At 45.7% G+C, this 23,807-nt stretch overlaps 2 protein-coding genes across 2 annotated transcripts in view; both read left to right on the top strand.

The window, feature by feature from the left end:
* Tmc7 (transmembrane channel like 7) overlaps positions 1 to 2,396 on the top strand; it is a 52,344-nt gene extending 49,948 nt beyond the window's left edge. Inside the window, exon 16 of the mRNA XM_075972004.1 lies at positions 37 to 2,396. Within this exon, the coding sequence (XP_075828119.1) occupies positions 37 to 111 (75 nt within the window). The 3' untranslated portion in view covers positions 112 to 2,396. The remainder of the gene's footprint in view (positions 1 to 36) is intronic.
* A 2,385-nt stretch (positions 2,397 to 4,781) lies between these two features.
* Positions 4,782 to 16,701, top strand: Coq7 (coenzyme Q7, hydroxylase). The gene is made up of 6 exons (XM_075972003.1): positions 4,782 to 4,947; positions 10,118 to 10,296; positions 12,088 to 12,202; positions 14,324 to 14,463; positions 15,927 to 15,995; positions 16,507 to 16,701. The coding sequence occupies exons 1-6, from the start codon at positions 4,875 to 4,877 to the stop codon at positions 16,582 to 16,584; spliced, it is 654 nt and encodes a 217-aa protein (XP_075828118.1). The 5' UTR covers positions 4,782 to 4,874; the 3' UTR covers positions 16,585 to 16,701.
* The last annotated feature ends 7,106 nt before the right edge of the window (positions 16,702 to 23,807 follow it).

Below are 23,807 nucleotides of genomic sequence, written 5' to 3'. Positions count from 1 at the left end.
TATGAGATGGACTTCGAACCTGCTTCTCTTTTTCAGGAGAGTCGTGACAAGCGTTATCTTATCCAGAAACTAACCGAAGCTCAAAGGGATGTGCGGAGCCAGCCAGCTTGAGCAAGACGCTGCCTGCAGCTTCTCAGCGTGGGGCCCTGGAGACCCTACAAAGTCCACCTGAGTGGAACTGTTAAAATGTATTTTTCTAGACTTTAGGGCTTTCAGTGACTTAGCCAACCAGGCTGACCCCTGGAGAGCTATGGCTCCCTGAGGATTCTACCAGAACACTGACTTCTCAAGTTGCTCGGGCTTTATTATTGAAACCAGAGAAGGAGATTTTTATTTATTTATTTATTTTTGTTTAGACTTTTGTATCTTTAAAAAAGGTTTGTATGTGTTGTTTTTTCAAAGTAAAACTGAGTTCCCCCATCTCCAAAGCTGAGCGGTTTCTTTGGAAGCCTTTCCACGTTGAGTGAGTAGCCTCTCAAATGCCACTGGTGACTTAAAATTCAACCTGACTTCTTTTTTCAAACGAACATGCATCTTTAGGTGCTAAAGGCTTGGAACAGCTGATAAGAATGTGGAAATACCATCCTGGCAGCTCCTGCTGTGTGCCCGGACCACACTTGAATTTCTGCCCCCGTCAGGATCGCCCTTGAGTGGGAGACTGAGGCAGGTTGCAGCCCCTGCTTCTCAGCTCTCCAAGCCTTTCCCGCAGTCTTGTTCATTCCTCAGGGGAAAGGTGACCTTAGCTGGCTGGCTAGCCACCAGCCTTCTGATTCTACCTGCCTGCAAGTTCTGCGATTTGATGACAGAATTGAAGGAGGGTAAAACCTTGCAAGGCGGATGGACAGTTCCTCTCTGTTTTCCAAATGTCATTCCTCTCCCTTGCATGGACTTCTTCATTCCTGAAGGAAACCAAATGCTTCAGAGCCAGGCTACAGTGTACTGTTTGGTATTGAAGCCGTGGGTAAGGCTCGGGTGTTATATGCGTGATTTCAGACATAGATCCATGGCCTAGTCTGTTGATAAGAACAGCGCACAATACAAACATAGGCTGGGTTCTGATTGCTTAAATACATATTTCAAAGGGCTAGGCTTTGTTTGCCTGCACTTAAAACTTTGGATGTGTGTACCTTTGTTTTTATAAAACATTACAGAAACAGAGCATCTCTTGCGATCTTTGCTACGGTAAAAACTGTATTTAATGAATACCTCATCATGTGTCTTCCCAAAGCTGGCCCTTTTAACAGTGCCTAATTCATTCACCTTTTACCTGAAAGTCTGTCAGGGCGCTACGAGTCCTGTGACAGACAGTTTGAAGCTTCAGTTTTTCACTGGCTCCTAACCTTTTCTGACATTTAAATTAGATTCATGGTTTTAGAAAGCTGCCAAGAAGGATCTCCCTCCTCTGACCACTGCCTTGTTTCTCAGAAATGATTGGCTTCTTGCTCTGGAAGGAAAGCAAACTTGTCATGGTGAACACATCTCTATATGTATAAAGCGTGCTTTGTGTGTGTCTTCTCTCTCTCTCTCTCTCTCTCTCTCTCTCTCTCTCTCTCTCTCTCTCTCTCTCTCTCTCTCTCTCTCGTGTGTGTGTAGATGGAACTCATATCCTCAAGTCCAACACAATAATGTCTCTGATCTTCCACGAGGTTGTATCAATATGGGATATTTTTGTACCCGTGAGAATGTATATTTCCTAACGTTTTCCTATATTTAAAGATCTAAGTTTCTAACCCTAACAACAGGCAGTTTGAATAAACCAAAGTTCATTCCATCCTCATTTTACAAATTCTAACAGTTGGCATTTAGCCTAGCGCCTTCATATAATATTTTCCTCACTCACCGTGCCCCTGCGATGACCTACTTTCCTGTTTGTACAGATGATGGGTAAAATGGACAGTATACTGTTTTCTTGGTTATGAAACGGATACCAAAATATGCCAACTAGTATGTTAGCTTTAGTGATCGCTGCTAACGTCCATACCTCTTACTTGAATGTTGTGATAACTTTAGTAACCAGACGACGTCGGTATGGTTTTTAACGCGTGGCCCTAACAGGTGTGTTAAACTACCTAGTACACAGTGTCTTGAAGGTTTTAAATGTGATTGTGTGCACTTGAACCCACAAAAGCTCATCGTCAAGAACCGGGTGATGAGGACAATTGCAATATTCTGTAAAGATGCTCTTCTCACTGCAGTTAGAGGAAGTCGCATTCTGACATCTGTTGAATGTGTTGGATGAGTTTTATCACTTCTTGGTTTTCCCGAAGCCAAAGAAAAGCATGTTGGTGTGCTTTAAACTTCAACGACAGATATTTTAAGCCTTTTATACCTTAGCACCATAGAAAAACCACTGTTGTGTTTGTTCTATAAAGATATAATAAATAATGAAGTAGAAATATATGTGTTGGGTATGTGTTATGAATACATATCTCTGAATTTTTTCTTATTATCTTGAAGTTCTGTGCAAGTAGCTACGTACTTCTTTTTAATGGCTGTGTAGCATTTCAGCAGCCATACACACTTCCCGTAACCACACAACCACTAGCGGGCACTTGAGGTGGGTTTTGTCATTCTCTCCCTGTACAAACCCCGGAAGATTGAACTTGAAAAGCCTTGGCAAACATTTCCATTTTTCCCTCTTCTTCTTTTTAAAGGCAGACTTGCAGGTTCTTGCAGTCACAAAATGTTCCCACCCCAGTGAAGAGGAGAATCCAGTCAGGCAGGTGTTTGGTTTGCGTTTACTCTTAAGTTCACAAATAAGATCTCGCAGCTGAACACCTGACGGGCAGCTAGCCACTTATGTTAAGTATTTGGAAAGAAAAGAATTCATTTTTTCCAGGGTGGTGCAAGGTCTGCCCCTGGGAGAACTTCCGAACATATCTTTATACTCTGTCGCGTGTGGCTTTCCAGAAGCCTGACCAGAGTGTGAGAAGTGCTTGAAACATGGGATGTTCCTTTGCTATGTAACTGTGGGCAGGTGCCTTCACCTTCTGGGACAGTCCCCTCACATCTACAGTTGCTTTTATATTTCAGAATTTGACTAGGGAAGCACATACTCTTTGTTCCCCTTTGGAAACATAAAAGTACTTAGCATAGAAAGTATGAGACCATTGAAAACTACAGAGGAAATGAAGTAAAATTACTCATAAGCACACAACTTTTTTTTTTAATGAAGTACAGAGTTAGCAGCAAGTTGAGGCAGGCAAACTTCAAAGTCTTCAAGGCCAGCCTGACTACACAGCAAGCTCTGACTGGCTGTCGGTGAGACTGTTATCTCCTAACCAAAGATAAAGCACAGAGGGAGGGAGGGAGGGAGAGAAGGAAAGCGACTGTAGTATTCTCACTTTGTCCACGGCAGTGCTTTGCCATTTTAACCAAAGTTCTGTCACAGTTCATTGTACTGACACACACCTGTTAGCTCTGGGGGGAGACTGAGGCAGCCACATCAAAATTTGCTCACAGTTCATTGTACTGATAGACACCTCTGAGCTTCGGGGGCTGAAGTAGCCATATCACCAATCTGAGGCATGCCTGAGTTACCCCATCAGATCTGAACTTAGAAATCATTACATACATTTTAGGGAGCTGCTGCTGTGTTCATGGATCAGTGGGGTTTTTTTTTGCATTCTCTTGATGGAAACATTTATTTTTAAAATGTGTATTTGTCTGCGGGTGCCTGCAGAGTCCAGAGCAGGGTGCCCGACACTGTGGAGCTGGAGTTACAGGCAGCTACTACTAGCCTGTTATGGGTGCTGGGAACCAAACCCAGGTTCTGCAAGACCAGGAAGCATCTTAACCTTTGAGCCATCTCTCTGCTCCAATTTTTAACAATTTACTTCCAAAAATTTTCATAATACCTAGGATGTACTACATCTCAACATCTTTTTTTTTTTTCTCTTCAGGACCTATCTAGAAGTGCAATTAATACATGGGAAAGGTTTCGAACATGTGCAGGTCTGGGGAGCCTGATTTAGGCTGAGCATTCATTACATGGGGCTGTTTCCACACCTCTGCCACTACTGTCGAGTACGGGGGTTCATCTTAATTTTAAGTTGCTGTAGTATACTAATTTGAACACTATCGTTATATAGCTTAGTAGCTTCAATTATTTTACAGTATGAATCAAATATACACAAAAAACAAGGATGCAACCCGAAGTTCCCTTAAAACCACAGCCTCTGGCAGCACCTATAATAACTGATGTATATCCTTTAGGCATTTTTGTCTCATATACATGACTAACTTGAAAACTTATTTCTATTGGCTAGCCCCTAGTGTCATATTAATGGATACGCACTTTTAAAAGTTTAGTGTATGTTGTTAAATTTTCCTTCCCTCAACACACAGTCTTCTCCATCACCAGTGTGCACCAATACACACGGCCAGGAACAAGCCAGTGAAGTATGAAGAACAGTGAATAAAACAAATCTCAAAAAACAAACAAACAAAAACTGAGAAGGGACAGGAAATACTGTGGAAGGAGCTGTCCGGCCCACAATTACACCAAACAGGTAATTTCTACTGAATTTTAGGTGTAGAGAGGCTTCAAATAGAGAAAAAAAATATCTCCGTTAAGGCGGGGGAAACAAAGGCCCCAACAGTGACCCAGGGGACACAGTGAGCACTGCACCTGGGTCGCCCCTGCAGAGAAACTCCTCATCCTTATTCATAAAACCAACCAGGGCCCCTTCAGACGCCCCAATGATTGGCAGGCAGCACACCCAATAGAGTTCTTGCATCGCCATTTCAAGCCAATTAGGTGGAACCCCGGGTCCAGGGGCGTTTCCCAGGCCCGCCGCACCCATGCGTCATCACCGTGAGCCGAAAGCACAACTGGCGCGGGCGCTTAGGCCTTGGTGGCGTTGTCACCGGCGATGAGCGGCACGAGGGCGATAGCGGCTGCTTCCATGTGGCGCTTGCGCACTGGCGTCCGGAGGCCCTTCTCAGGTACCGGCCACTCGCGGTCGTGGGCCCAGCGCGGGGCTCCAGGCCGGGGATATCTGAAGGGGAGGTCACGGATGTCACCGGGGAGAGTCCATTGCGTCACAGGCGCGCGACATGGAGGTGGAGTTTGTAGCTCACGTCGAGATGATTGACAGGAACAGGTGGATTTGCGCAGGATGCGTGGGGCGGGTGGGGAACGAAGCGATTACCCGCCCGTGACGTGACGTCAGTGCAGATGTGGTACTGCGAGTCCTGCAGTACCACTGGAGTCTCCACCCGGCCTTTCTCCATCGGCAGCATTAACCTGTTAGAAATGCAGATTTCCGGATCTGATGGCAACACTGTTTGCTGTTTTGAGATGTGTTTTTGTGTAACTATGACCTATTAAATAGTTTCATCGAAACCACATGTTTATGGTAAACAGTAAGGATGAATAATCACACACACCACCACCACCACCACCATGATAAGATATGAAACTTTATTAGATAGTGTTGAATGTGCTACCAAAGTTTGCCCCCAAGACTATTTTTCTTTCAGAAAAAAAAAAAAGAGTGCTTAGCAAGTGTGTGGGTACATTTAAGAGATGTCAACTATAAATAGAGAGGGCTGGGGAGATGGCTCAGTGGTTAAGAGCACTGACTGCTCTTCCAGAGGTTATAAGTTCAATTCCCAGCAACCACATGATGGCTCACAACCATCTGTAATGAGGATCTGGTGCCCTTTTCTGGTGTGTGGGTATACATAATAAATAAATAAATCTTAAAAAAAAACTATAAATAGAGATGTTTTCCTTGATGAGAAATGGATTAGAAGAGAAATTTTAAGAACCTCTTACTATGTTACTTATTCCATAAGCCACTTAAATCCCAGGCACCTCTTTTGGAACAGGACATTTGAGAGCTTCTAGCACTGAGCTTCTGTTTTATTTTAAAGTGGGTACCAAGGCTTCTGGGCTGTGTTCAGTGTCTAGAGTCAGTGTGCTGAGTGAGGTGGAGCATGCCCAGTAGACCAAAGCTAGTTCCACTCCCGCAGGGTTCGTCCTCCTCTGTGCACCGTGTGCTCTTTATCCCAGGACTGTGGAGATTGCTCAGTGGTAGACTATTTCCCCTGAGGGCATCAAGCCCTGGTCTTGATGAACTCCAGCACCATAATGAATAAGCACATTTAAAATTCTTCTTGGCAGCAAGTAGACATGCCAAATTCACCATGCCTGCCCTAAGGCCTTGTGTCCTAGAGACCTTGGGCCTTCTTAATGAAAGAGTTGAAAATGTGTCCCAGATGAACCTTTTCACCTGTTTTCTGGACGTTGAAGTTAGCCAAGGGAAAGGTATCTTCCAAAAACATGGTAGTCATGGCAAACCAAGAGTCTGTGACACTTTAAGTAATGCCAGCCTAGACAGACTGACAAACCAGGTGACCTGTGGGTTTCTGTTTTCATATGAGGTGAACACACCTTACTACCAAGACCCTTCTCAGAGGGATGCACATTTGAGATCCTCTCATCTAGGACTTGGAAAGTGTAATGGAAATGTTTGCTATTCAGGTTCCTCAAAAGAATTTACATTTTAAAGAAGAGTTCAGTTTGTGAGGACAAATGTAGCACAATTAGTAAAAACTCTGAGACAGATACTTGTTTCAACCTGAAGACCAGAAAAACAAAGCAGCCAGCCACTGGCTCTTACCTTGACCTCAGTCCGAAAGTGGTGATCATGCCCCCAGGAAACCTTAGAATAAGACTAGGACTGAGAGCTGTCTCCTCCCGTTTTATAATCGTCTCTAGTTCTGGGACTAAGGGCATTCACCACTATTGCTTGGTTTCTATGGCAAGCTAGTATGGCTACTGGGATTAAAGGTGTGTGTCATTGCTGCCTGGTCTGTTAGGCTGGCCAGTGTGACTGTTTTGCTTTTCTGATCCTCAGGCAAGCTTTATTTATTAAAATACAAATGAAATACCACTACATTTCCTTTTTTGTCTAAAATAAAAAGAAGACTATAACTAATATAAGAAAAACTATATACAATAAGTACAAGAACTATATACAATGTATACAGGCAATAAATACATCAACAATGTCTAGTCCATTTGCATTAGACAAATTTAGAGAAAATACTCCCTATCTATCCTATCTTGGTGAGTCCAAAGTCTTATACCTAATTTACTTTCTATCATAACTTGTTTTCTGCATCAGATAACAAGAAAAACTATAACTATCTAGTCTTCAACTCCTTTAGAGACCCAAGAAGGAAATAATATTAATTGAGTAAGCAGGAAGTGCAAGCAAGCGACTTCCAAAAAATGTGAGTAATGGCAGAAACAGCTGACTGCCTGAACAGTCACACAAAATTCCTCTGCAATGTTGGGGCATCCATCTTTGGCCTAGAGGCCTAGAATATTCGACAGACTTTTTTTTGTGAAGCAGGATATTCTGAAGGACTGTCCCTCCTTGTCTTGACAGTGTTTGGCAATCACTTTGTTTTGTGTCCTGATGTCTGAGTAGAACAGCATACTGTCAGCAGTCGAGGCAAGAGCATTTTCTTGCCCAGTGATTTACTTTTGCCACAAAGAAAATAAACTCCATGTAGAGTTTCTTCACTGCCCATTATCTTCTCTGAAGTAGATTTGTGCTGCCAGGAGCAGACATGTTTCATTGTCATAAAAAAGAGCCTATGTTATTAAAACATATTAAATGCCATATTTTGGAGATCTCTGAAGTGTTTGAAGATGACCTATCTAAAATATGTCTTTGTTTGACTTTGAAACCATACTTAATGTGACTACGAGTTTGATTATAATAGATGACTAATTACTAACCTGCATTTCCTTGTTTCCCTAAACTGTTGGCAATAATAATTTTAAAGGACTAGAGATTTGCATTATATTGTTAAATGAGCTTTATAGGTACAATACCTTGAACAAGATTAGAAGTGTATGTACAATATGTTTTAACAAAATTAATGTTAAATTTATATCAATATACAAAATTTTTATACAATATACAAGAATTCAATACAATGTAATACTAGTAGTTGCTTTTTAAAAGTAGATCCAATAATCTACCTTTCTATTTTATCTGTATTCTCCCTTTTTTAAGAATAGAATCAGAAATCTACTCTTTTATCCTATCTATATCCCCCCTTTTTTCTTTTCAAACCAAGAACCTTGAATCTAATTTCCTTTGTTTAGATTTTTTCTTTTTTCTTTTTCTTTCTTTTTTTTTTTTTTTTTTTTTTGGTTTTTCGAGACAGGGTTTCTCTGTAGCTTTGGAGCCTGTCCTGGTCTCGAACTCACAGAGATCCGCCTGCCTCTGCCTCCTGAGTGCTGGGATTAAAGGCGTGCGCCACCATCGCCCGGCTAGATTTTTTCTGATCATTATCTATAACAACTTGTAACTGACACAAGAAACAAAGACAAACATGAATAATTTATTTTATGTGAGCGTAGTTTTCTAGACTACTTCCTGCTGATTGGGGCACTGATAATCTTATGAGGACCCAAAGAAAATTTAGGATTATGATCAAGTCCTGACTGGAGTATTTTGTGTGGCTGGATCATCTCAGATAGCAGTCTTGAGGCTGTTCTGGATGCAGAACACAGAGGAAACTGAGACAAAGGTCCTCTGAAACATTGGATCATCTGGGCCATCTGCTCCTATTGGGTTTTTTTTCAGGGGGTCTTTCTTGATCAAACCCCATTTTTCTTAACCCAGAATGAATGCAGTCTCTCACTTCCTGTGAAAACAAAAGCAAAACCTCTTTTCCAAAGTAACATGTCTTTTGACTTAAATTTTGAAGTCAAGGCATTTTCAAAATATATAGCTTGGATTAATCCAGCAACACTTATAATCAAATGTCTTCAGCAGCTGTTGCTCTTTCCTCAGCAGTCAAACAATTCAAAGACAACATAATAACATGCAGTCTCCAGATTCTCTGTGTATTTTCCATCTTTACATGGAAGCTAAGCCAGGGCGGATGGGAGTTGGGGTCCTAGTGCTTCTCCTGAACCCAGGTGGAGTTTTAATTCTCAGAGCTGAAATTCCAATTCCAGCTCTGGCCTGGGCTGGTGGCTAAACAGCCTCAGGCAAATGTTTTTTTTTCATGAATTTGTACCCCAAAAGTTGGGTATCAAATATAGCACAATTAATAAAAACTCAGACTGATATTGGGGTTCAACCTGAAGACCAGAAAAGCAAAGCAGCCAGCCACTGGCTCTTACCTCGACTTCAGTCCAAAAATGGTGAGACTGAGAGCTGTCTCCTTCCATTTTATAATCCTCTCTGGTTCTGGAATTAAGGGTGTGCACCACTATCGCCTGGCAACCTACTGGGATTAAAGGTGCGTATCATTGCCTGGTCTGTAAGGCTGGCCAAATGTGACTGTTTTATTTTTCTGATCCTCAGGCAAGCTTTATTTATTAAAATTCAAATGAAATGTCACTATTATAGATAAACCTAAGCTGTCACCTGTCCATGGAACCGATGTATTAAAAGGATTTCTAAGTCCCAACCTGGGCTACCAGATTTTGCTCCCAGAGCCTTTTCAGGCTATCAGCATGGGCCTGCTTCCCAGGAAGACTGGAGAAGAGTGTCATGGCTTGCTTTGTGCTGTACAGCTTGGGAAGGGAGAGCCTTTCCCTGCAGGGGTCACGTGAGCTGCCTGGTGAGGACAGGCTTTGGCTTTCCCAGATGACCATATGCGTAAAGTGAAGCCATAAGCCCCGTTCTTTACGTGAAATCTTTGGGGTTTGAGCATTGCAGATGACAAAGAATGCATTGACAGGCATGTGCGGCCCTCAGGGCTTGCTTATGACCTTGGTTCTAATGCATCTTTCATTCTGTCTGCAAAAGGACTACAAGCCAGTGAGATGGCTCAGTGGTAAAGGTGCTTGCTGCCAAGCATAAGGGCCTGAGTTCCATCCCTGGGCCCCATGTGGAGGAGGGAGGGAAATTACCCCCGCAAGTTATCCTCTGACTGCCACATGCATATGAACACACACATACACACACACACACACACACACACACAGAGAGAGAGAGAGAGAGAGAGAGAGAGAGAGAAAGAGAGAGAGAGAGAGAGAGAGAGAGAGAGAGAGAGAGGTAAATTTTTTATAATAAAAAGGACATTAATGTTCTGTGTGGATAATGAAGGCTTGTTCCTTGCGTTTTCATTGCAGCCTATGGAAGAGCCATTGTCATCAGGTTTCACAGTTCAGGAATGACCTTAGACAATATTAACCGGGCCGCTGTGGATCGAATAATTCGGGTGGATCACGCTGGTGAATATGGAGCAAACCGCATCTATGCAGGGCAGATGGCTGTGCTGGGCCGGTCCAGTGTTGGCCCTGTCATTCAGGTGGGCTCTTCCCTAAGTCTCAACCCGACCTGTTGCCCTGGCAGTGAATCTGAAGCCTGCGGTAATCACCTCTGCCTGCATGTTCCAAAGGGAGATCCTGGGAAACAGAGCATATGTTCTGTTTGGAAAAGCTCAGATCTAAACTGGACGTGGCTAGGTGTGCTGGTGCATCCCTTTAGTCCCAGCACTTGGGATAGAGGCAACCAGCTCTCTGTGAGTTTAAGGCCAGCCTAGGCTACATAGAAAGTCTCGGGTCAGAAAGAAAGAATGGGGAGAGAGGACATGTAAAAGAGAAAGAAACTGAGTGTGGGAACCAAGTGTACCTGTGATGTGACTGTTTGGTATTAGGAAAAGCTGCAAATGCCTTCTTGAGGGGAATGCTCCACATGCCAGGAGGTGACTGTAGACATGCACAAACTGCTGGAGAGAGGGGTCTTCAGTCCCAGGGATTCAGGCTCCCTTTACAGTTCTTACCATCTGTGACCTTAAAGAGGTCACATGACCCTTAGGTTTCCATTTCCCGGTGTGCATACCAGCCTGGTAAAACCCCTAACTCACTGGGTTTGGTTGGGGAATAAACAAGCTCAGATAGAGCTATTGGGGCCATGCCTGGTGTGTGGTAGCTTCAGATTCCCCACAGACATCCCAGTTCCCAGAGCTCAGCCCACGTGTAAGATGATGTACATCTGCATGCTGCCCTGTACCTGTGCATCTGTGCCTCTCTACCTTGAAGCATGTCCAGGCCACTGAGAATCCCCCATGCCAGGAGGATACCACACATTTGCCGTCCTGCTTCCTGTTGAGAACAGTCCGTGTGTTTTCAGGACATAGTTATTTTCCATTATTTTCTGATGTCGAATGTCCTTTTGTATATGTGTTACTTTTATTCGTCAATGCATAAAGCTGCTTTGGCCTATGGCAGGGATAGACACGCTGGAAGAAACAGAGAGAGAGAGAGAGAGAGAGAGAGAGAGAGAGAGAGAGAGAGAGAGAGAGAGAGAGAGAGAAAGAAGGCGGAGTCAGGGAGACACCATGTAGCTGCCAAAGGAGAAAGACACCAGACCTTACCGGTAGGCCACACCATGATGATACATAGATTAATAGAGATGGGTTAATTTAAGATGGAAAAGTTACTTAATAAGAAGCCTGAGCAAATAGGCCAAACAGCGCTGTAATTAATATAGATTCTGTGTGATTACTCAGGTCTGGGCGGCAAATGCACAAGCAGTCTCTAGCTACCGTTTTCACCTGTGGTTGCTGGAACCGATGGCTCAGAACATGGGGTTCCAGAGGGCTCCTTGCATGAGATGACTGGGCTGTGAGTCCTCGGGGAACACCAGTCGGCCCTAACGAGGCACTGTGTGCATGGCAGGAGCAGCCGAAGCCATGCTGGTGGCACCTGGTGTTTAGGAAGCACTGACTGTCCTGCCTTAGCTGCTCTTCTCCTTCTGTTCCCATCCTTTGTGTGGAGTCTAGAAGGAATTACACCGTGACTGACATTCTGCCCTTCCAGTTCTGAGCTGGGTCAGCGAGGTGGGTGTGGGTCTGGAGGTGTGGCAGTGGACCTCTTCTTAGCCACGTCTGAGGTGCTGCTTTGGCCTGTGGCCTCTTTTCTTTTTTGAGAGTCTGTGTTTTGCTTTTATCTTATGGACCCATAAGGGGATGGGAGACTGCAGCTCTCATCATTACACCGCTTCCCTATTGCCTCCTGTGTGTTCAGCCATAGCAAGTTCCCAGGGCATAGCCAGAGACCCTTGTAATGCTTGTCTCTTTTTATGATTCCTCCCGCAGAAAATGTGGGATCAAGAGAAGGACCATTTGAAAAAGTTCAACGAGCTGATGGTTGCGTTCAGGGTTCGACCTACAATTCTGATGCCCTTGTGGAACGTGGCAGGCTTTGCACTGGGTAAGTGTCTGTTGATGACGAGTTGGTTGTTATACAGTTATGACACACACAGGTGGCACTAGATAGTGCAGTTATGACACACAGGACACTAGATAGTACAGTTATGACACACACACAGTACACTAGATAGTGCAGTTATGACACACACAGGACACTAGATAGTACAGTTATGACACACACGGGACACTAGATAGTACAGTTATGACACACAGGACACTAGATAGTACAGTTATGACACACACAGGACACTAGATAGTACAGTTATGACACACAGGACACTAGATAGTACAGTTATGACACACACAGGACACTAGATAGTACAGTTATGACACACACAGGACACTAGATAGTACAGTTATGACACACACAGGACACTAGATAGTACAGTTATGACACACAGGACACTAGATAGTACAGTTATGACAACACAGGGACACTAGATAGTACAGTTATGACACACAGGACACTAGATAGTACAGTTATGACACACACAGGACACTAGATAGTACAGTTATGACACACACAGGGACACTAGATAGTACCGTTATGACACACACAGGAACACTAGATAGTACAGTTATGACACACAGGACACTAGATAGTACAGTTATGACACACACACAGGGACACTAGATAGTGCAGTTATGACAGACAGGGACACTAGCTAGTGCAGTTATCATACACACAGGGCACTAGATGGTGCAGTTATCAGACACCCAGGGGGGCACTAGATAGTGCAGTTATCATACACACGGTCTCCTGGTGATGCTAATCTGAGATCAACTTGAGTGGTGGGCATGGTCTCCCACTCCTTAATCTCTGCACTTGTGAGACAGAGGCAGATCTCTGAGTGCAAGGCCAGCTTGGTCTACAGAGCAAGTTCCAGGACAGCTAGGACTATAACATAGAGAAACCCTGTCTGAGCCCCCACCCCAAAGGGAAAAAAAAGCAGAGCAAAGAACCCAGTGTAACGTTATAGGCTCTGAGCAGAAGGACCAAAGCTCACTGAGCCTGCCTGTTGGTGCATACCTGCAACCTCAACATTAAGGTGACAGAGGCAGCAGGGTTGAGAATAGAAACCAGCCTTGGTTACAGTCACACAGTAAGTTCCAGTCTAACTTGGTTGGGTTTCAGAGTGAGATCTTGTCTCAAAAAAAACAAAAACAAAAACAAAAACAACAACAACAACAACAAAAAACCCAGACTAACCAAATAAAACAAAAATACATTCAAAAAGAATGTTGAGACTGGCATCTAATAGTGAGTGCAAACTGCTTCTCAGCTTGGGGTGACTGTTTCAGAGCATCCGTGGGAACACCGAAATGTCCAGTATTAGCCTTAGCAGGTACTACTGATAACCAGAGGGTAGATATTGGGTGCCATTAAATGTCCCTAGATATAAGGCCATACAAGCCATGCATGTTGAAATACTGGCCCGCCCTTCACTGACCTGGGGATAGCTGTCCTTGACCCTCATGGGAAAGCTCCCTGCCACTCCCATTCTCAGGAGAGATGCTCCCACCCACACTCCCATCCTGGGCCTTGTGTTGGCCCACCCTAACATCTACCCCATCTATGAAGTGCTGGAGTGTCTGAAGGGACTGGTCCTGCAGAAAGATAGCTGCAGGATCTCCATGACTCAGGGCAACATCAGGATGTCCAAAGGAGTTTTGGTGAGAGTCCAATGATGATTGTGCGCCAGAGGCCTTGAACCAGACCACTGACCGCAGTGAACATTTGCAGGTGGGGCTGATTGGACAAAAGGTTATACAGCATGACACTCCACAGCTCCCTGTGCCACTAGGACAAAGGAAGAGGTGTTGGAGAGGCGGAGGAGATGGAGGGGGAGGTTCTTTTCCAGGACGACACTTCAGGGCTGAGGGACAGATATGGAGGGACTGGGAGGTGAGTGGGATTGGGATGCACGGTGTGAAATTACTAAAGGATCAATAAAGAATTACACACACACACACACACACACACACACACACACACACAAATCCCCAGATGCACGACATAACCCTACCATAGAGAGTCAGCCCAGATGTCAGGATGCCTCACGATGTCTTTGACCAGCAGCCTGTGGCTCATCTCATGCTTGACCTCGTTTGATGACTGCAGGGGCGGGAACGGCCTTGCTGGGGAAGGAAGGAGCCATGGCCTGCACTGTGGCAGTAGAGGAGTCCATTGCTCATCACTACAACAACCAGATCCGCACGCTGATGGAGGAGGACCCTGGGAAGTATGAGGAGCTGCTGCAGGTGACTGCTCCGCCTGAGGGGAGAAAGGGCAAGTGACGATGACAGAGAAAGATGGAAGGGCGCTAAGGAGGCAGGGCTTAGCCCGGGGAGGGGCAGGGAGTCCTGAGACAGACAGGTTATAGGGCTCTGGCACAGTGAAGCCTAGAACCGATGTCTGTGTGTCCTCTGTACATCCATGACTCAACAACTCATACTGTACACGGGAGACACCAGCTAACATTCTAAACTGAACAGAGAACCGTAGGCAATGGAGGGAAGCTGAGACGGGAGAGGTAGCCTTCTTCAGGGGAGAGCACGTCCATTGGTTGTCCAGTGCCACAAGGTTAGCCCTGAAAGCATACATACAGGTAGCATTATATAGACCCAGCAGGTTATATTTAAATATGTATATGCAAACACATATATGCATGCAATAACAATTACTGAAATAAAGAGACCATAAATTGGAAGGAGAGCGTGGAGGGTGTATGGAAAGGTTTGGAGGGAGTAAAGGGAAGGGAGAAATGTAATTAAATTATAATATCCGAAATAAAATAAAGAAAATGATGATGAAGTCTTTAGGCTGAGTTACCAAAGTGCTAGAGCACCTCAGGTCATTGCCTACAGGAAGAGGGAACTCAGCCAGGCTGGTCTTCATTTGGTGGGTACAAAGGATACCCCTGCCTCAGCACCATCCTTCCACTCCCCAGTAATAAGTAGTTTGTTTGGATTTTGTTTGTTTTGTTTTCGAGACAAAGTCTCTGTCTATAGACCAGGTTGGTCTTGACTCTTGGTCCCCCTGCTTCCAAGTATCGGGTTGTCAGGATGCATCACTGTGTTTGGCCATGTGGTGGTTTGACTAAGAATGGCCCCCACAGGCTCATGTATGTGAATGCTTAGTCATCAGGGAGTGGCGTTATTTGAGAGGGATTAGGAGGTATAGCCATGCTGGAGAAAATGTGTTACTTGGGGTGGGCTTTAAGATTTCAAAAGTCAGACCAGGCCCAGAGTCTCTCTCTTGGCCTGCAGATCAGGATATAGCTCTCAGCTACTCCTCCAGCACCGTAAGCGTTGCTGTGTTCCCTGCCATGATGATAATGGACTAAACTCTGAAACTGCAGGTCAACTCCCAATTATATGCTTTCTTTTATAGTTATAAGGGTTGCCTTGGTCATGGTGTCTCCTCACAACAGTAGAACACTCACTAAGGCCACAACGTAATTTTTAAAACCTAAATCAGCAGTTGGCAAACAGCAGCCTGCAACCAAGCCTCTTTCATAAATAAATCCTATTAGAGCCACACCATGGTTTACTCCTGCAAGGCCGCTCTCCCCACTAGAACTGTGAATGCTGGCCCTTTCGTAGGAAAAGCACGTGGCCCTCACCTGTAGACGAGGACACGAATCTCTGGCCTGGACATAGGATGAGCAGCAGGTGACCTAGAGTGCTGACTGGCTTCCACTTGAGTTCCTTTTCTTTTCCAGGTCATCAAGAAGTTTCGGGATGAGGAGCTTGAGCACCACGACACGGGCCTGGACCACGATGCGGAGCTGGTAGGGGTGGACTGTGGCTGGTGATGCTTGGGATTATTTTAAAGGTGGAGGGGGCCAAAGGTTTCTGTTCCCAGAAAGAGACCTTTGAAAATAAAGGGCAAAGGTCAGGGAGCCAGCTCCTGGACAGGAAGCACACAAGCTCAGCCTTGGTCCAATGAGGCTCCTGTGTCCCACTGTTATAGCCCAAGGAGTTTCAGTGGCCATAGATGCTTCTAGCAGGTTTCCAATCAAAGGATTTCCCAGATCCTGTTTTTGTCCAGAGGAGCCCAAACCCTGCCCTAGCAGTGAAGCCAAGTCTGACATCTAGATGCACCAGGTGTGGTTTGGTTGTTGGTTATTCAGGTGCTGGGGTTGAACCCAGGGCCTTGCTAGGCAAGTGCTCTGTTGGTGAGCTTACCTCGTGCGCTGTTTGCTGATTTCCCCTCTGAAGTGCTGCAGACCAAACTCAGGGTGCTGTGGATAGACGGGCCCTCTGCCACCCAGCTACATTGCAGCCCTTTGTTCTCCACAGGCTCCGGCGTATGCCTTGTTGAAGAGGGTTATCCAGGCTGGATGCAGTGCAGCAATATATTTATCAGAACGGTTTTAAAGCATGTCCGACGACCCATTTCTAGAAAAGATGGTCACTTAAGGAGTGGCGATTACAGAGGAGGAACTGTACAATTATCACTGTGTGCTTTTTTTGTTAATAAACTATGAGAGGTGATTGGGGTTTTTTTGTCTTTTTTTCCCCCACTAATAAAACTCTTTGGCACTGGGTGGTGGGGGCACACACCTTTAATCCAGTACTCAGGTGGTAGAGGCAGATGAATCTCTGTGAGTTTGAGGCCAGCCTGGTTTACATACAGAGTGAGTTCTAAGGCAGCTATTACACAGAAAAACCCTTTCTCAAAAACAAACAACAACATCAACATAATAAACAACAAAAATCCAAGAACCCCTTTGACACTGTTTTCCTGGGTTTTCCTCTACTGTGAGGGCAGCCAGCTCTGCTCACCTTACAGCACATGCCGCTGGTTTTCCTGCGATCTTTAGTTAATTTCGGCCTAAGATATCAAGAACCCATCATTCATTAGTTAGCAGGGATCCTTTTTCTTAATATTTATTTTATTTTTATTTACGTGTGTGCATACATGTGTCTGGGTGTCTGTGGAGGCCAGGAGAAAGTGTTGGATCCCCTGGAGCTGGAGTTACAGGCAGTTTTGAGCTGGGAACCGAACTCGGGTCTTCTGCTTAGCAGCAGGTGCTCTTAACCCTGCTGCAGGAATCTTTAAGAGGAAAATAAGTTGAGTTTGCAGGTAACAAACACGAGGATGTTTAAGATGGGCTCAGCAAGACTGGGAAGTCCATCCAGGATGTGACTGCATTTTCTGAATTCTCCATGGCACGGCCAAGCTCTGGGGTCTGAATAGCTACGTCTCTGGAAAGCCCTCACCCAGAGTCCCTCGCCTGAGAGGGGTACTGTAAGAGAGAGGAGGCTGGGAGGTGGGTAGATGAGGGGGCAGAGCCCTGAGGAGTGGGATTAGTACCCTTATAAAAGCGAGGCCTGAGGGAGACCCACAGTCCCTTCTATGTTGTGCCACAAAAGCCACTGTCTATGGGGACACAGGCATCACAGGACACCAACCTGTTGGCGCCTTGATCATGGACTTCACAGCCTGCAGAACTGAAAACGAGGTTTTTATTGTTTACAAGCTCCCCAGCTAGCCATATTTTAATAGCAGCCCCACAAACTGAGACAGAACGGCACTACCCCTATCAAAACTATACTGAAGTTGGGTGTGGTGGTGCAGGCCCCTCATCCCAGCACTTGAGAGGTGGAGGCAAGGGGATCAGTAGGAGTCTGAGGTTATTTATCCTCAGCACAAGTTCCAGGACAGCATGCATGACACCCGGCCACATCAGACAACCACAGTAAAATACAGACTTGTGGACTATTTGCAAATTGAATTATCGTAATTTCCATAAGGTCTGCTGTCCCCAAATAAACCATTCTGACTAAAATTTAGTACTTTTGTGAATTATTTTATAATTTGATAAAGTTTCAAAATATATTAAAAATACAGGATCAAAAAAATTTCAATTAAAAAACAAAGAAACAAACCAGAGTCAAGCTGAGTGTGATAGTGCACACCTGTAATCCCAGCGTGTGGGAAGCAGAGGGAGGTAGATCTCTGAGTTGGAGGCCAGTCTGGTCAACATGTGCATTCCAGCTCAGTCAAGGCTACTTAGCAAGACTATCAAATACAAAATCTAAAACTGAAAAGGCAGTAAAAAGATCAGTGGTTCTCCCCTCACTGCAGAGTGCCCTCTGGAGCTTCCTTAGGACTGAGGTGGGAGTCAGGCCAGTCTGAGTGATGCAGCGAGAACAAGTTTATAGACCAAAAGTCTGACCTAGTTAGGCGGTCCCAGGATCAGTGGTTTCCTAGCTTGGCTTCCCTCATCAGCACCCGTGGCGAGATGGGGTTTGCTGCAGTGGCTCTGGCTTTGGAGGACAGTGGACATCAGATGTTTCCACCAACACTCTGCAACCTCATTTCTGCAGGTCAATGGATTTAGTACTCGGGAGGCTGAGGCAGGAGAATTACAAATGTAGGGCCAAGGTAGGGTCCATAGTGAGACCCTCTATCAAGAAAACAAAACAAGGGGCTGGAGAGATGGCTTAACAGTTAAGAGCACTTGCTGCTCTTCCAGAGGACCCCAGTTCAGTTCCTGCATCGATACTGAGCAGCTCACAACCATCAATAGCTCCAGCTCCAGGGGATCAAACACCCTCTTCTTACACTCAGGACCAGAACACACATACAAGTGAATAAAAATAAAGAGAAAAAAAACAGCAAAGATGATCTTAACTTTGTCACCAAGTACTAGTAATAAATTAAACCTGAAAAGAAGGGTAAAGATGGCAGTAATTCTTCTGTGTGAATTACCATCAGAAGTTTGTGGTATAGTTTGGTGTAGCTGCCAAAGCTGAGCTCAGGTTACTGCTGTGTCTAGACTTTAATTAGTGGCCATTTTCTTTCTCTCCTGGGTAAGATAGGTTGTCCTAGTACACAGTAGGGGGAGGGAGGGAAACTGAAGACATGCTAAGGGTCATGTTTTAAGCAGGTGATGAAATATGAAAATAGTAGACCAGCAAACCACTCAGAAGCCTCTCCTGGCTTGCTCTTTCTGTAATGGTATGTCCTGTCCCTTTAAGAGACAAGCCCCTCCCACTCTCTCCCCATCCACTGCCAAGGTAGACAGATCTTCCTTCCTGCCTGCAGCCCTCTCCCCTCTGTCTCTCTCTCTGCTCTTCTCCCCTTCTCCCCTTTCCCCTTCATAACCCACTAAATAAATATCCAACCTCACTCTGCATGGTGTGCCTATCCATGTCTGTCTTTTGCCTGCCATGTGGTTCCCTGCCTAGGACCAGGCGCCTTTGGAGACCTGTGGTGTGGTCTTGTGGTGTGCCCATCTGTCTCTCTCTCTCTCCTCGTGGGACTGACTGCCACGTCGAGGTCTCTCACACACCATGCAGCTCCCTGCCTGGGACTCGTGGCCCACTGCAGCCACTTGGGGAACTGTGCTGCCCCTGCCTGGGACTGGCTGCTCTCAGGACTCGCTGCCTGCTGCCTGCCACCACTTTAGGGAGTTGCGGTGTGGTCTTGGAACCCGCTGCCTGCTGCAGCCACTCGGGGACCTGCAGCATTTTATTTAAACCATAACTTAACTTTTGACCTCTATCTCTTAATATCACAAGCTGCAGGTACACCCTTGGCCTCCTGTCTACCCTCTTCTCTGGCTGTCCCATTGTGAGTATTTTTCCTGGCCTCCCATTTTCCAGCTGCCTATCCAATGCCTCCATTTGGAAGTTTGAAAAGAATTTTCAGGCTGAGTTGCCCCAAGCTGAACCCCTTGCCTCCCAGTATTACCAAGTCTGCTCCCCCAGTAATCTCCATGGTAGCTAACAGTGATGCCTGTCGTCTCGTGCTTGGGTTACTGCAGTCACCCCTGCCTCCTGCCTTTGTCACTTCTGTTTGTCATGGGTGTGGTATCACTATGTAAAAACTCTTCTAGCACCTTCCATGTTGTAACTGGGGCCCAGCCACTCTCTTCCCTCTTTTGTCTAGATGATTCCAGATGCCTCCTTCATATTCTTGTCCTCCTGCAATTCACTTTCACCTGGTAGCATCATGACGAGCAGTAATAAGCCAGCTCAGGCCACAGTGCAGCTCAGAACTTCCCGCCCAACCTTCTGGGGCCCATCCCAGTCTCGCTCAGCTCCAGACTCCTTGCCCTTCACACAAATGCCAGACAAAGGCTAGTCTGATGCTCTTCACAACGCCTGTGCCCACTACGTAGACTGCCTTTCCCCCCAGACAGTGGTTATCAAATCCCTCACCACCCCCTACTCAAGTTCAAACTCCATCTCCACCCTTCAAGGCACCCAGTATAGTAGCCAGTTTCTGTCTCTGTGACCAAAATCTCTGTGAGAATAAATTAAAGATTTTATCTGGTGTTTTCAGTCTACGGTGGCTCGGCCCATGCACTGTGGTGGAGAAGGGAAGTGTCCCCACCGCGGACAGGAAGCCAAGGGAGGGAAACTGGATGGGTAGGGGGAAGACAGTCCAAGGGCACGCCCTCGGCAAGCCACTTCTTCCATGGAGGCCCTGCCTCCTACTTTTCCACATCCTCAGTATGGTCATGTTATGAGTCCATCAGAGGATTAATCATCCTTGTCTGATGTTCCTGAAATGCTCTCACAGACACTTCCAGAAAGAGCTCCACTAACTGGGGCTTCTCAATCCAGCCAAGCTCACAAGACCAACCCTGCCAGTCCTGCCCCGTGCCTGGCCCTGGGCGATAAGGCTGTGCAAGACCCTTACGGTAGCTGCCTCTGTGAGATCCGGGTCTTTGAGTCATGCAGAACAGGTGCTCATCGAACACCGAATGGGACTGAATGAAGAGCCAGCCCTTCTGAGTTAACAACTGCTCAGCAGACACCGAATGGGACTAAATGAAGAACCAGCCCTTCTGTGTTAACAACTGCTTTCAAATAAACACTCACTGGAGACCCCTGTGTCTCAGCAGAGATTCAGTGGGGATTCCTTGCCAGGGTCCATGGATGTGCGCCAGTTCCACCTTGACTAAGGTCAGAGAACTGAGCTTATTCTTGCTCCTTCAAAGCTGTTGACAGCAGGTGTGGCGGAGCTCCTGACCTAGGGTGTGGATAATTAGTATGTGGAGATGGATTCGCTCCACCTTGACCAAAGGTCAGAGAATTCAAAACTATTCCTGCTCCTTCAAGGAGATTGGCTGGAGGTTCCAGGAAGTGGCTGCCTGCAGGATTCTTGGCCTATTCCTTATATCACGGTAATGAAGTCTGTTGCCTCCTCCTCTGCCTTCTCCTCCTCCTCCTCCTTTGGGGTATATAAGCATATGGAAAATAAACGTGGGCGATTTCAGTATTCACTGAATTTCCCTCCCAGTGCTGTTCTGTGTTTCTGTCTTTTATTTTTCTCAGATCTTTGATCCTTTTGCTTAATAATTCTAATCCTCATGCTCCTACCCTGGAACAGGCAAATTCCATCAAGGCTGGACCCTGACAATTCATGTCATCAAGGACCAACAGAGGTATTGACTTCCATATGTAAAGAATGAATTTGAAGCCAGGTGCAGTGACGCACATAGGATGCACACATGATGCACACATGTAATCCCAGCACTCAGAAGGCAGAGGCAGATGGATCTCTGTGAGTTTGAGGCTGGCCTGGTCACGTGGTAAGTACTGGCCAGCTAAGGGCTACGTAGTGAGACTGTCTCAAAACAAAGAGTTTGATCCTTACAGCATATAATGAAATTATGTTACAATATTCTAAACATCTGCATGTCTTTTAGCTTCCTTTCTACTGCTGCAATAAGACACAACCACAAGCCACCTGAGGAGGAAAGAGTTGATTTGGCTTACACATCCCAATCACAGTCCATCTTTACGAGAACTCCTGGTGAGAACCTGGAGGCAGGAACTGGTGCAGAAGCCAAGGATGAACACCCCTTACTGACTTTTTCCTCATGGCATATTCAGCCTGCTTTTTAAAAAATATTTATTTATTTATTATGTATACAATATTCTGTCTGTGTGTATGTCTGTAGGCCAGAAGAGGGCACCAGATGGTTGTGAGCCACCATGTAGTTGTTGGGAATTGAACTCAGGACCTTTGAAAGAGCAGGCAATGCTTTTAACCACTGAGCCATCTCTCCAGCCCTGGCCTGTTTTCTTATAGTGCCCAGGACCATCAGTCCAGGGATGGCACCATCTACAATGAACCCCTCCACCAATCAATCACCAGTCAAGAAAGTGTGCCACAGACAGCTTCCAGACCATCTGGTGGTGCCCAAATGCAAGGCTCTGGGAAGCAAATACGCCTGTATGTGTGACCTTGAATCAGGACATCTTTCTTAGCTATGACGTCAGAAGCACAAGTGGACAAGGAAGAGCAGAGGGCTGGGGGGCAGGTCAGGGGCAGAGCACTGTCTAATGTGTATCAGGGCCTGGGTTTGAATCCTACCACACTACCAGAAAACAATGAGATCCAAGTCACTAGACACCATCAAAACCAAATACCCATGCCATCAAAGTCAAGACACTGAAAAAAAATGTAGGATAGGAAAGGTGTTTGCAAATTATCTATTTGATAAGATGCTTCTTTGCAGGAGCCAGGTGTGGTGGTGGTGGTGGGCTTGCCTTTTATTCTCAGCACCCAGAGACAGAGGCAGGCAGATCTCTGAGTTCAAAGCCAGCCTGGTCTATAGATCAAGTTCTAGGACATCCAGGTCTATGTAGAGGGACCCTGCTTTGAGCCCCCTTTCTCCTCAAAAGGAATACACAAAGAACACCTATAACTCAATAAAAAGAAGTAGCTCAATTGAAAAACAGGCAAGGGATTTGAATAGACATTTCTCCAGAGGAGACAGGTTTGTATGGATGATCAGCTAAGAAAGGATGTTTGTGATCATTGGTCGTAAGGGAAATCCAATAGGAAGCCTTGGTGAGGATGCAGAGAAGCTGCAGCCCTCGGGTACTGCTAGACACGAGGTCACTGGTGCCGCTACTTAGGGAACCAGTCTGGCAATTCCTTAGTCATGGAGTTAACTCACCCCAAGTTAAGTCAACAGAAATGAAAACATGTTCACACCCGTGTACGTGGCTGTCCATGGCAGCACAACACCTAACACCTCAAATGCCCATCAGCTGATGAACTAGGTGACGAGTGGTCTCTACAGAAGATTGAGTGTTATTCAGCCATCCGAAGAAATGAGGTAGCAGTCCCTGCGGTAACATGGCTGAGCCTTAAAACATGCTTGGCTACAGGGGTTCGGTACAGAAGAACGAGAAGAGCCCTGGAGAAGGGATGCTGGTGTCAATACCCTGACAGGTCCAAGTGGCAATGTCACATTAATGTTTTCCCACAACTCATGTTCAGGGAGTGAAGCCAGATCCGAAGGCTACTGATGACATCATTTGTATGACATGTCTGGAACAGGCCAGTCACGGGCACAGAGGGGAAATTAGTGACTTCTTGAGGCTGGAGTGGAGGATGGGAAGAAAGAAGTAACCCCCAATAGATATGGGTTGCTTGGGGGAGGGTATCATAGGGATGTTCTAGAATTGGTGGTGCCTGTTGTTCAAGCTTGTGCATATAGTTAACCCCACTGATACTGAGTTCAACAGTGTAGATTTTCTCCCATAGAAATAAAAATAAAACGTACACTTCTATGCTGTATTTGAAAGCAAGTTTTAATCCAGGCCATTAACAGACTGCATGGCTT

The sequence above is a fragment of the Microtus pennsylvanicus genome, chromosome 5, assembly GCF_037038515.1.
Source record: "Microtus pennsylvanicus isolate mMicPen1 chromosome 5, mMicPen1.hap1, whole genome shotgun sequence".
Taxonomy (NCBI): Eukaryota; Metazoa; Chordata; class Mammalia; order Rodentia; family Cricetidae; genus Microtus; species Microtus pennsylvanicus.
The sequence above is the reverse complement of the archived record's forward strand: the minus strand, read 5'-3'. Positions and strand labels throughout refer to the sequence as shown.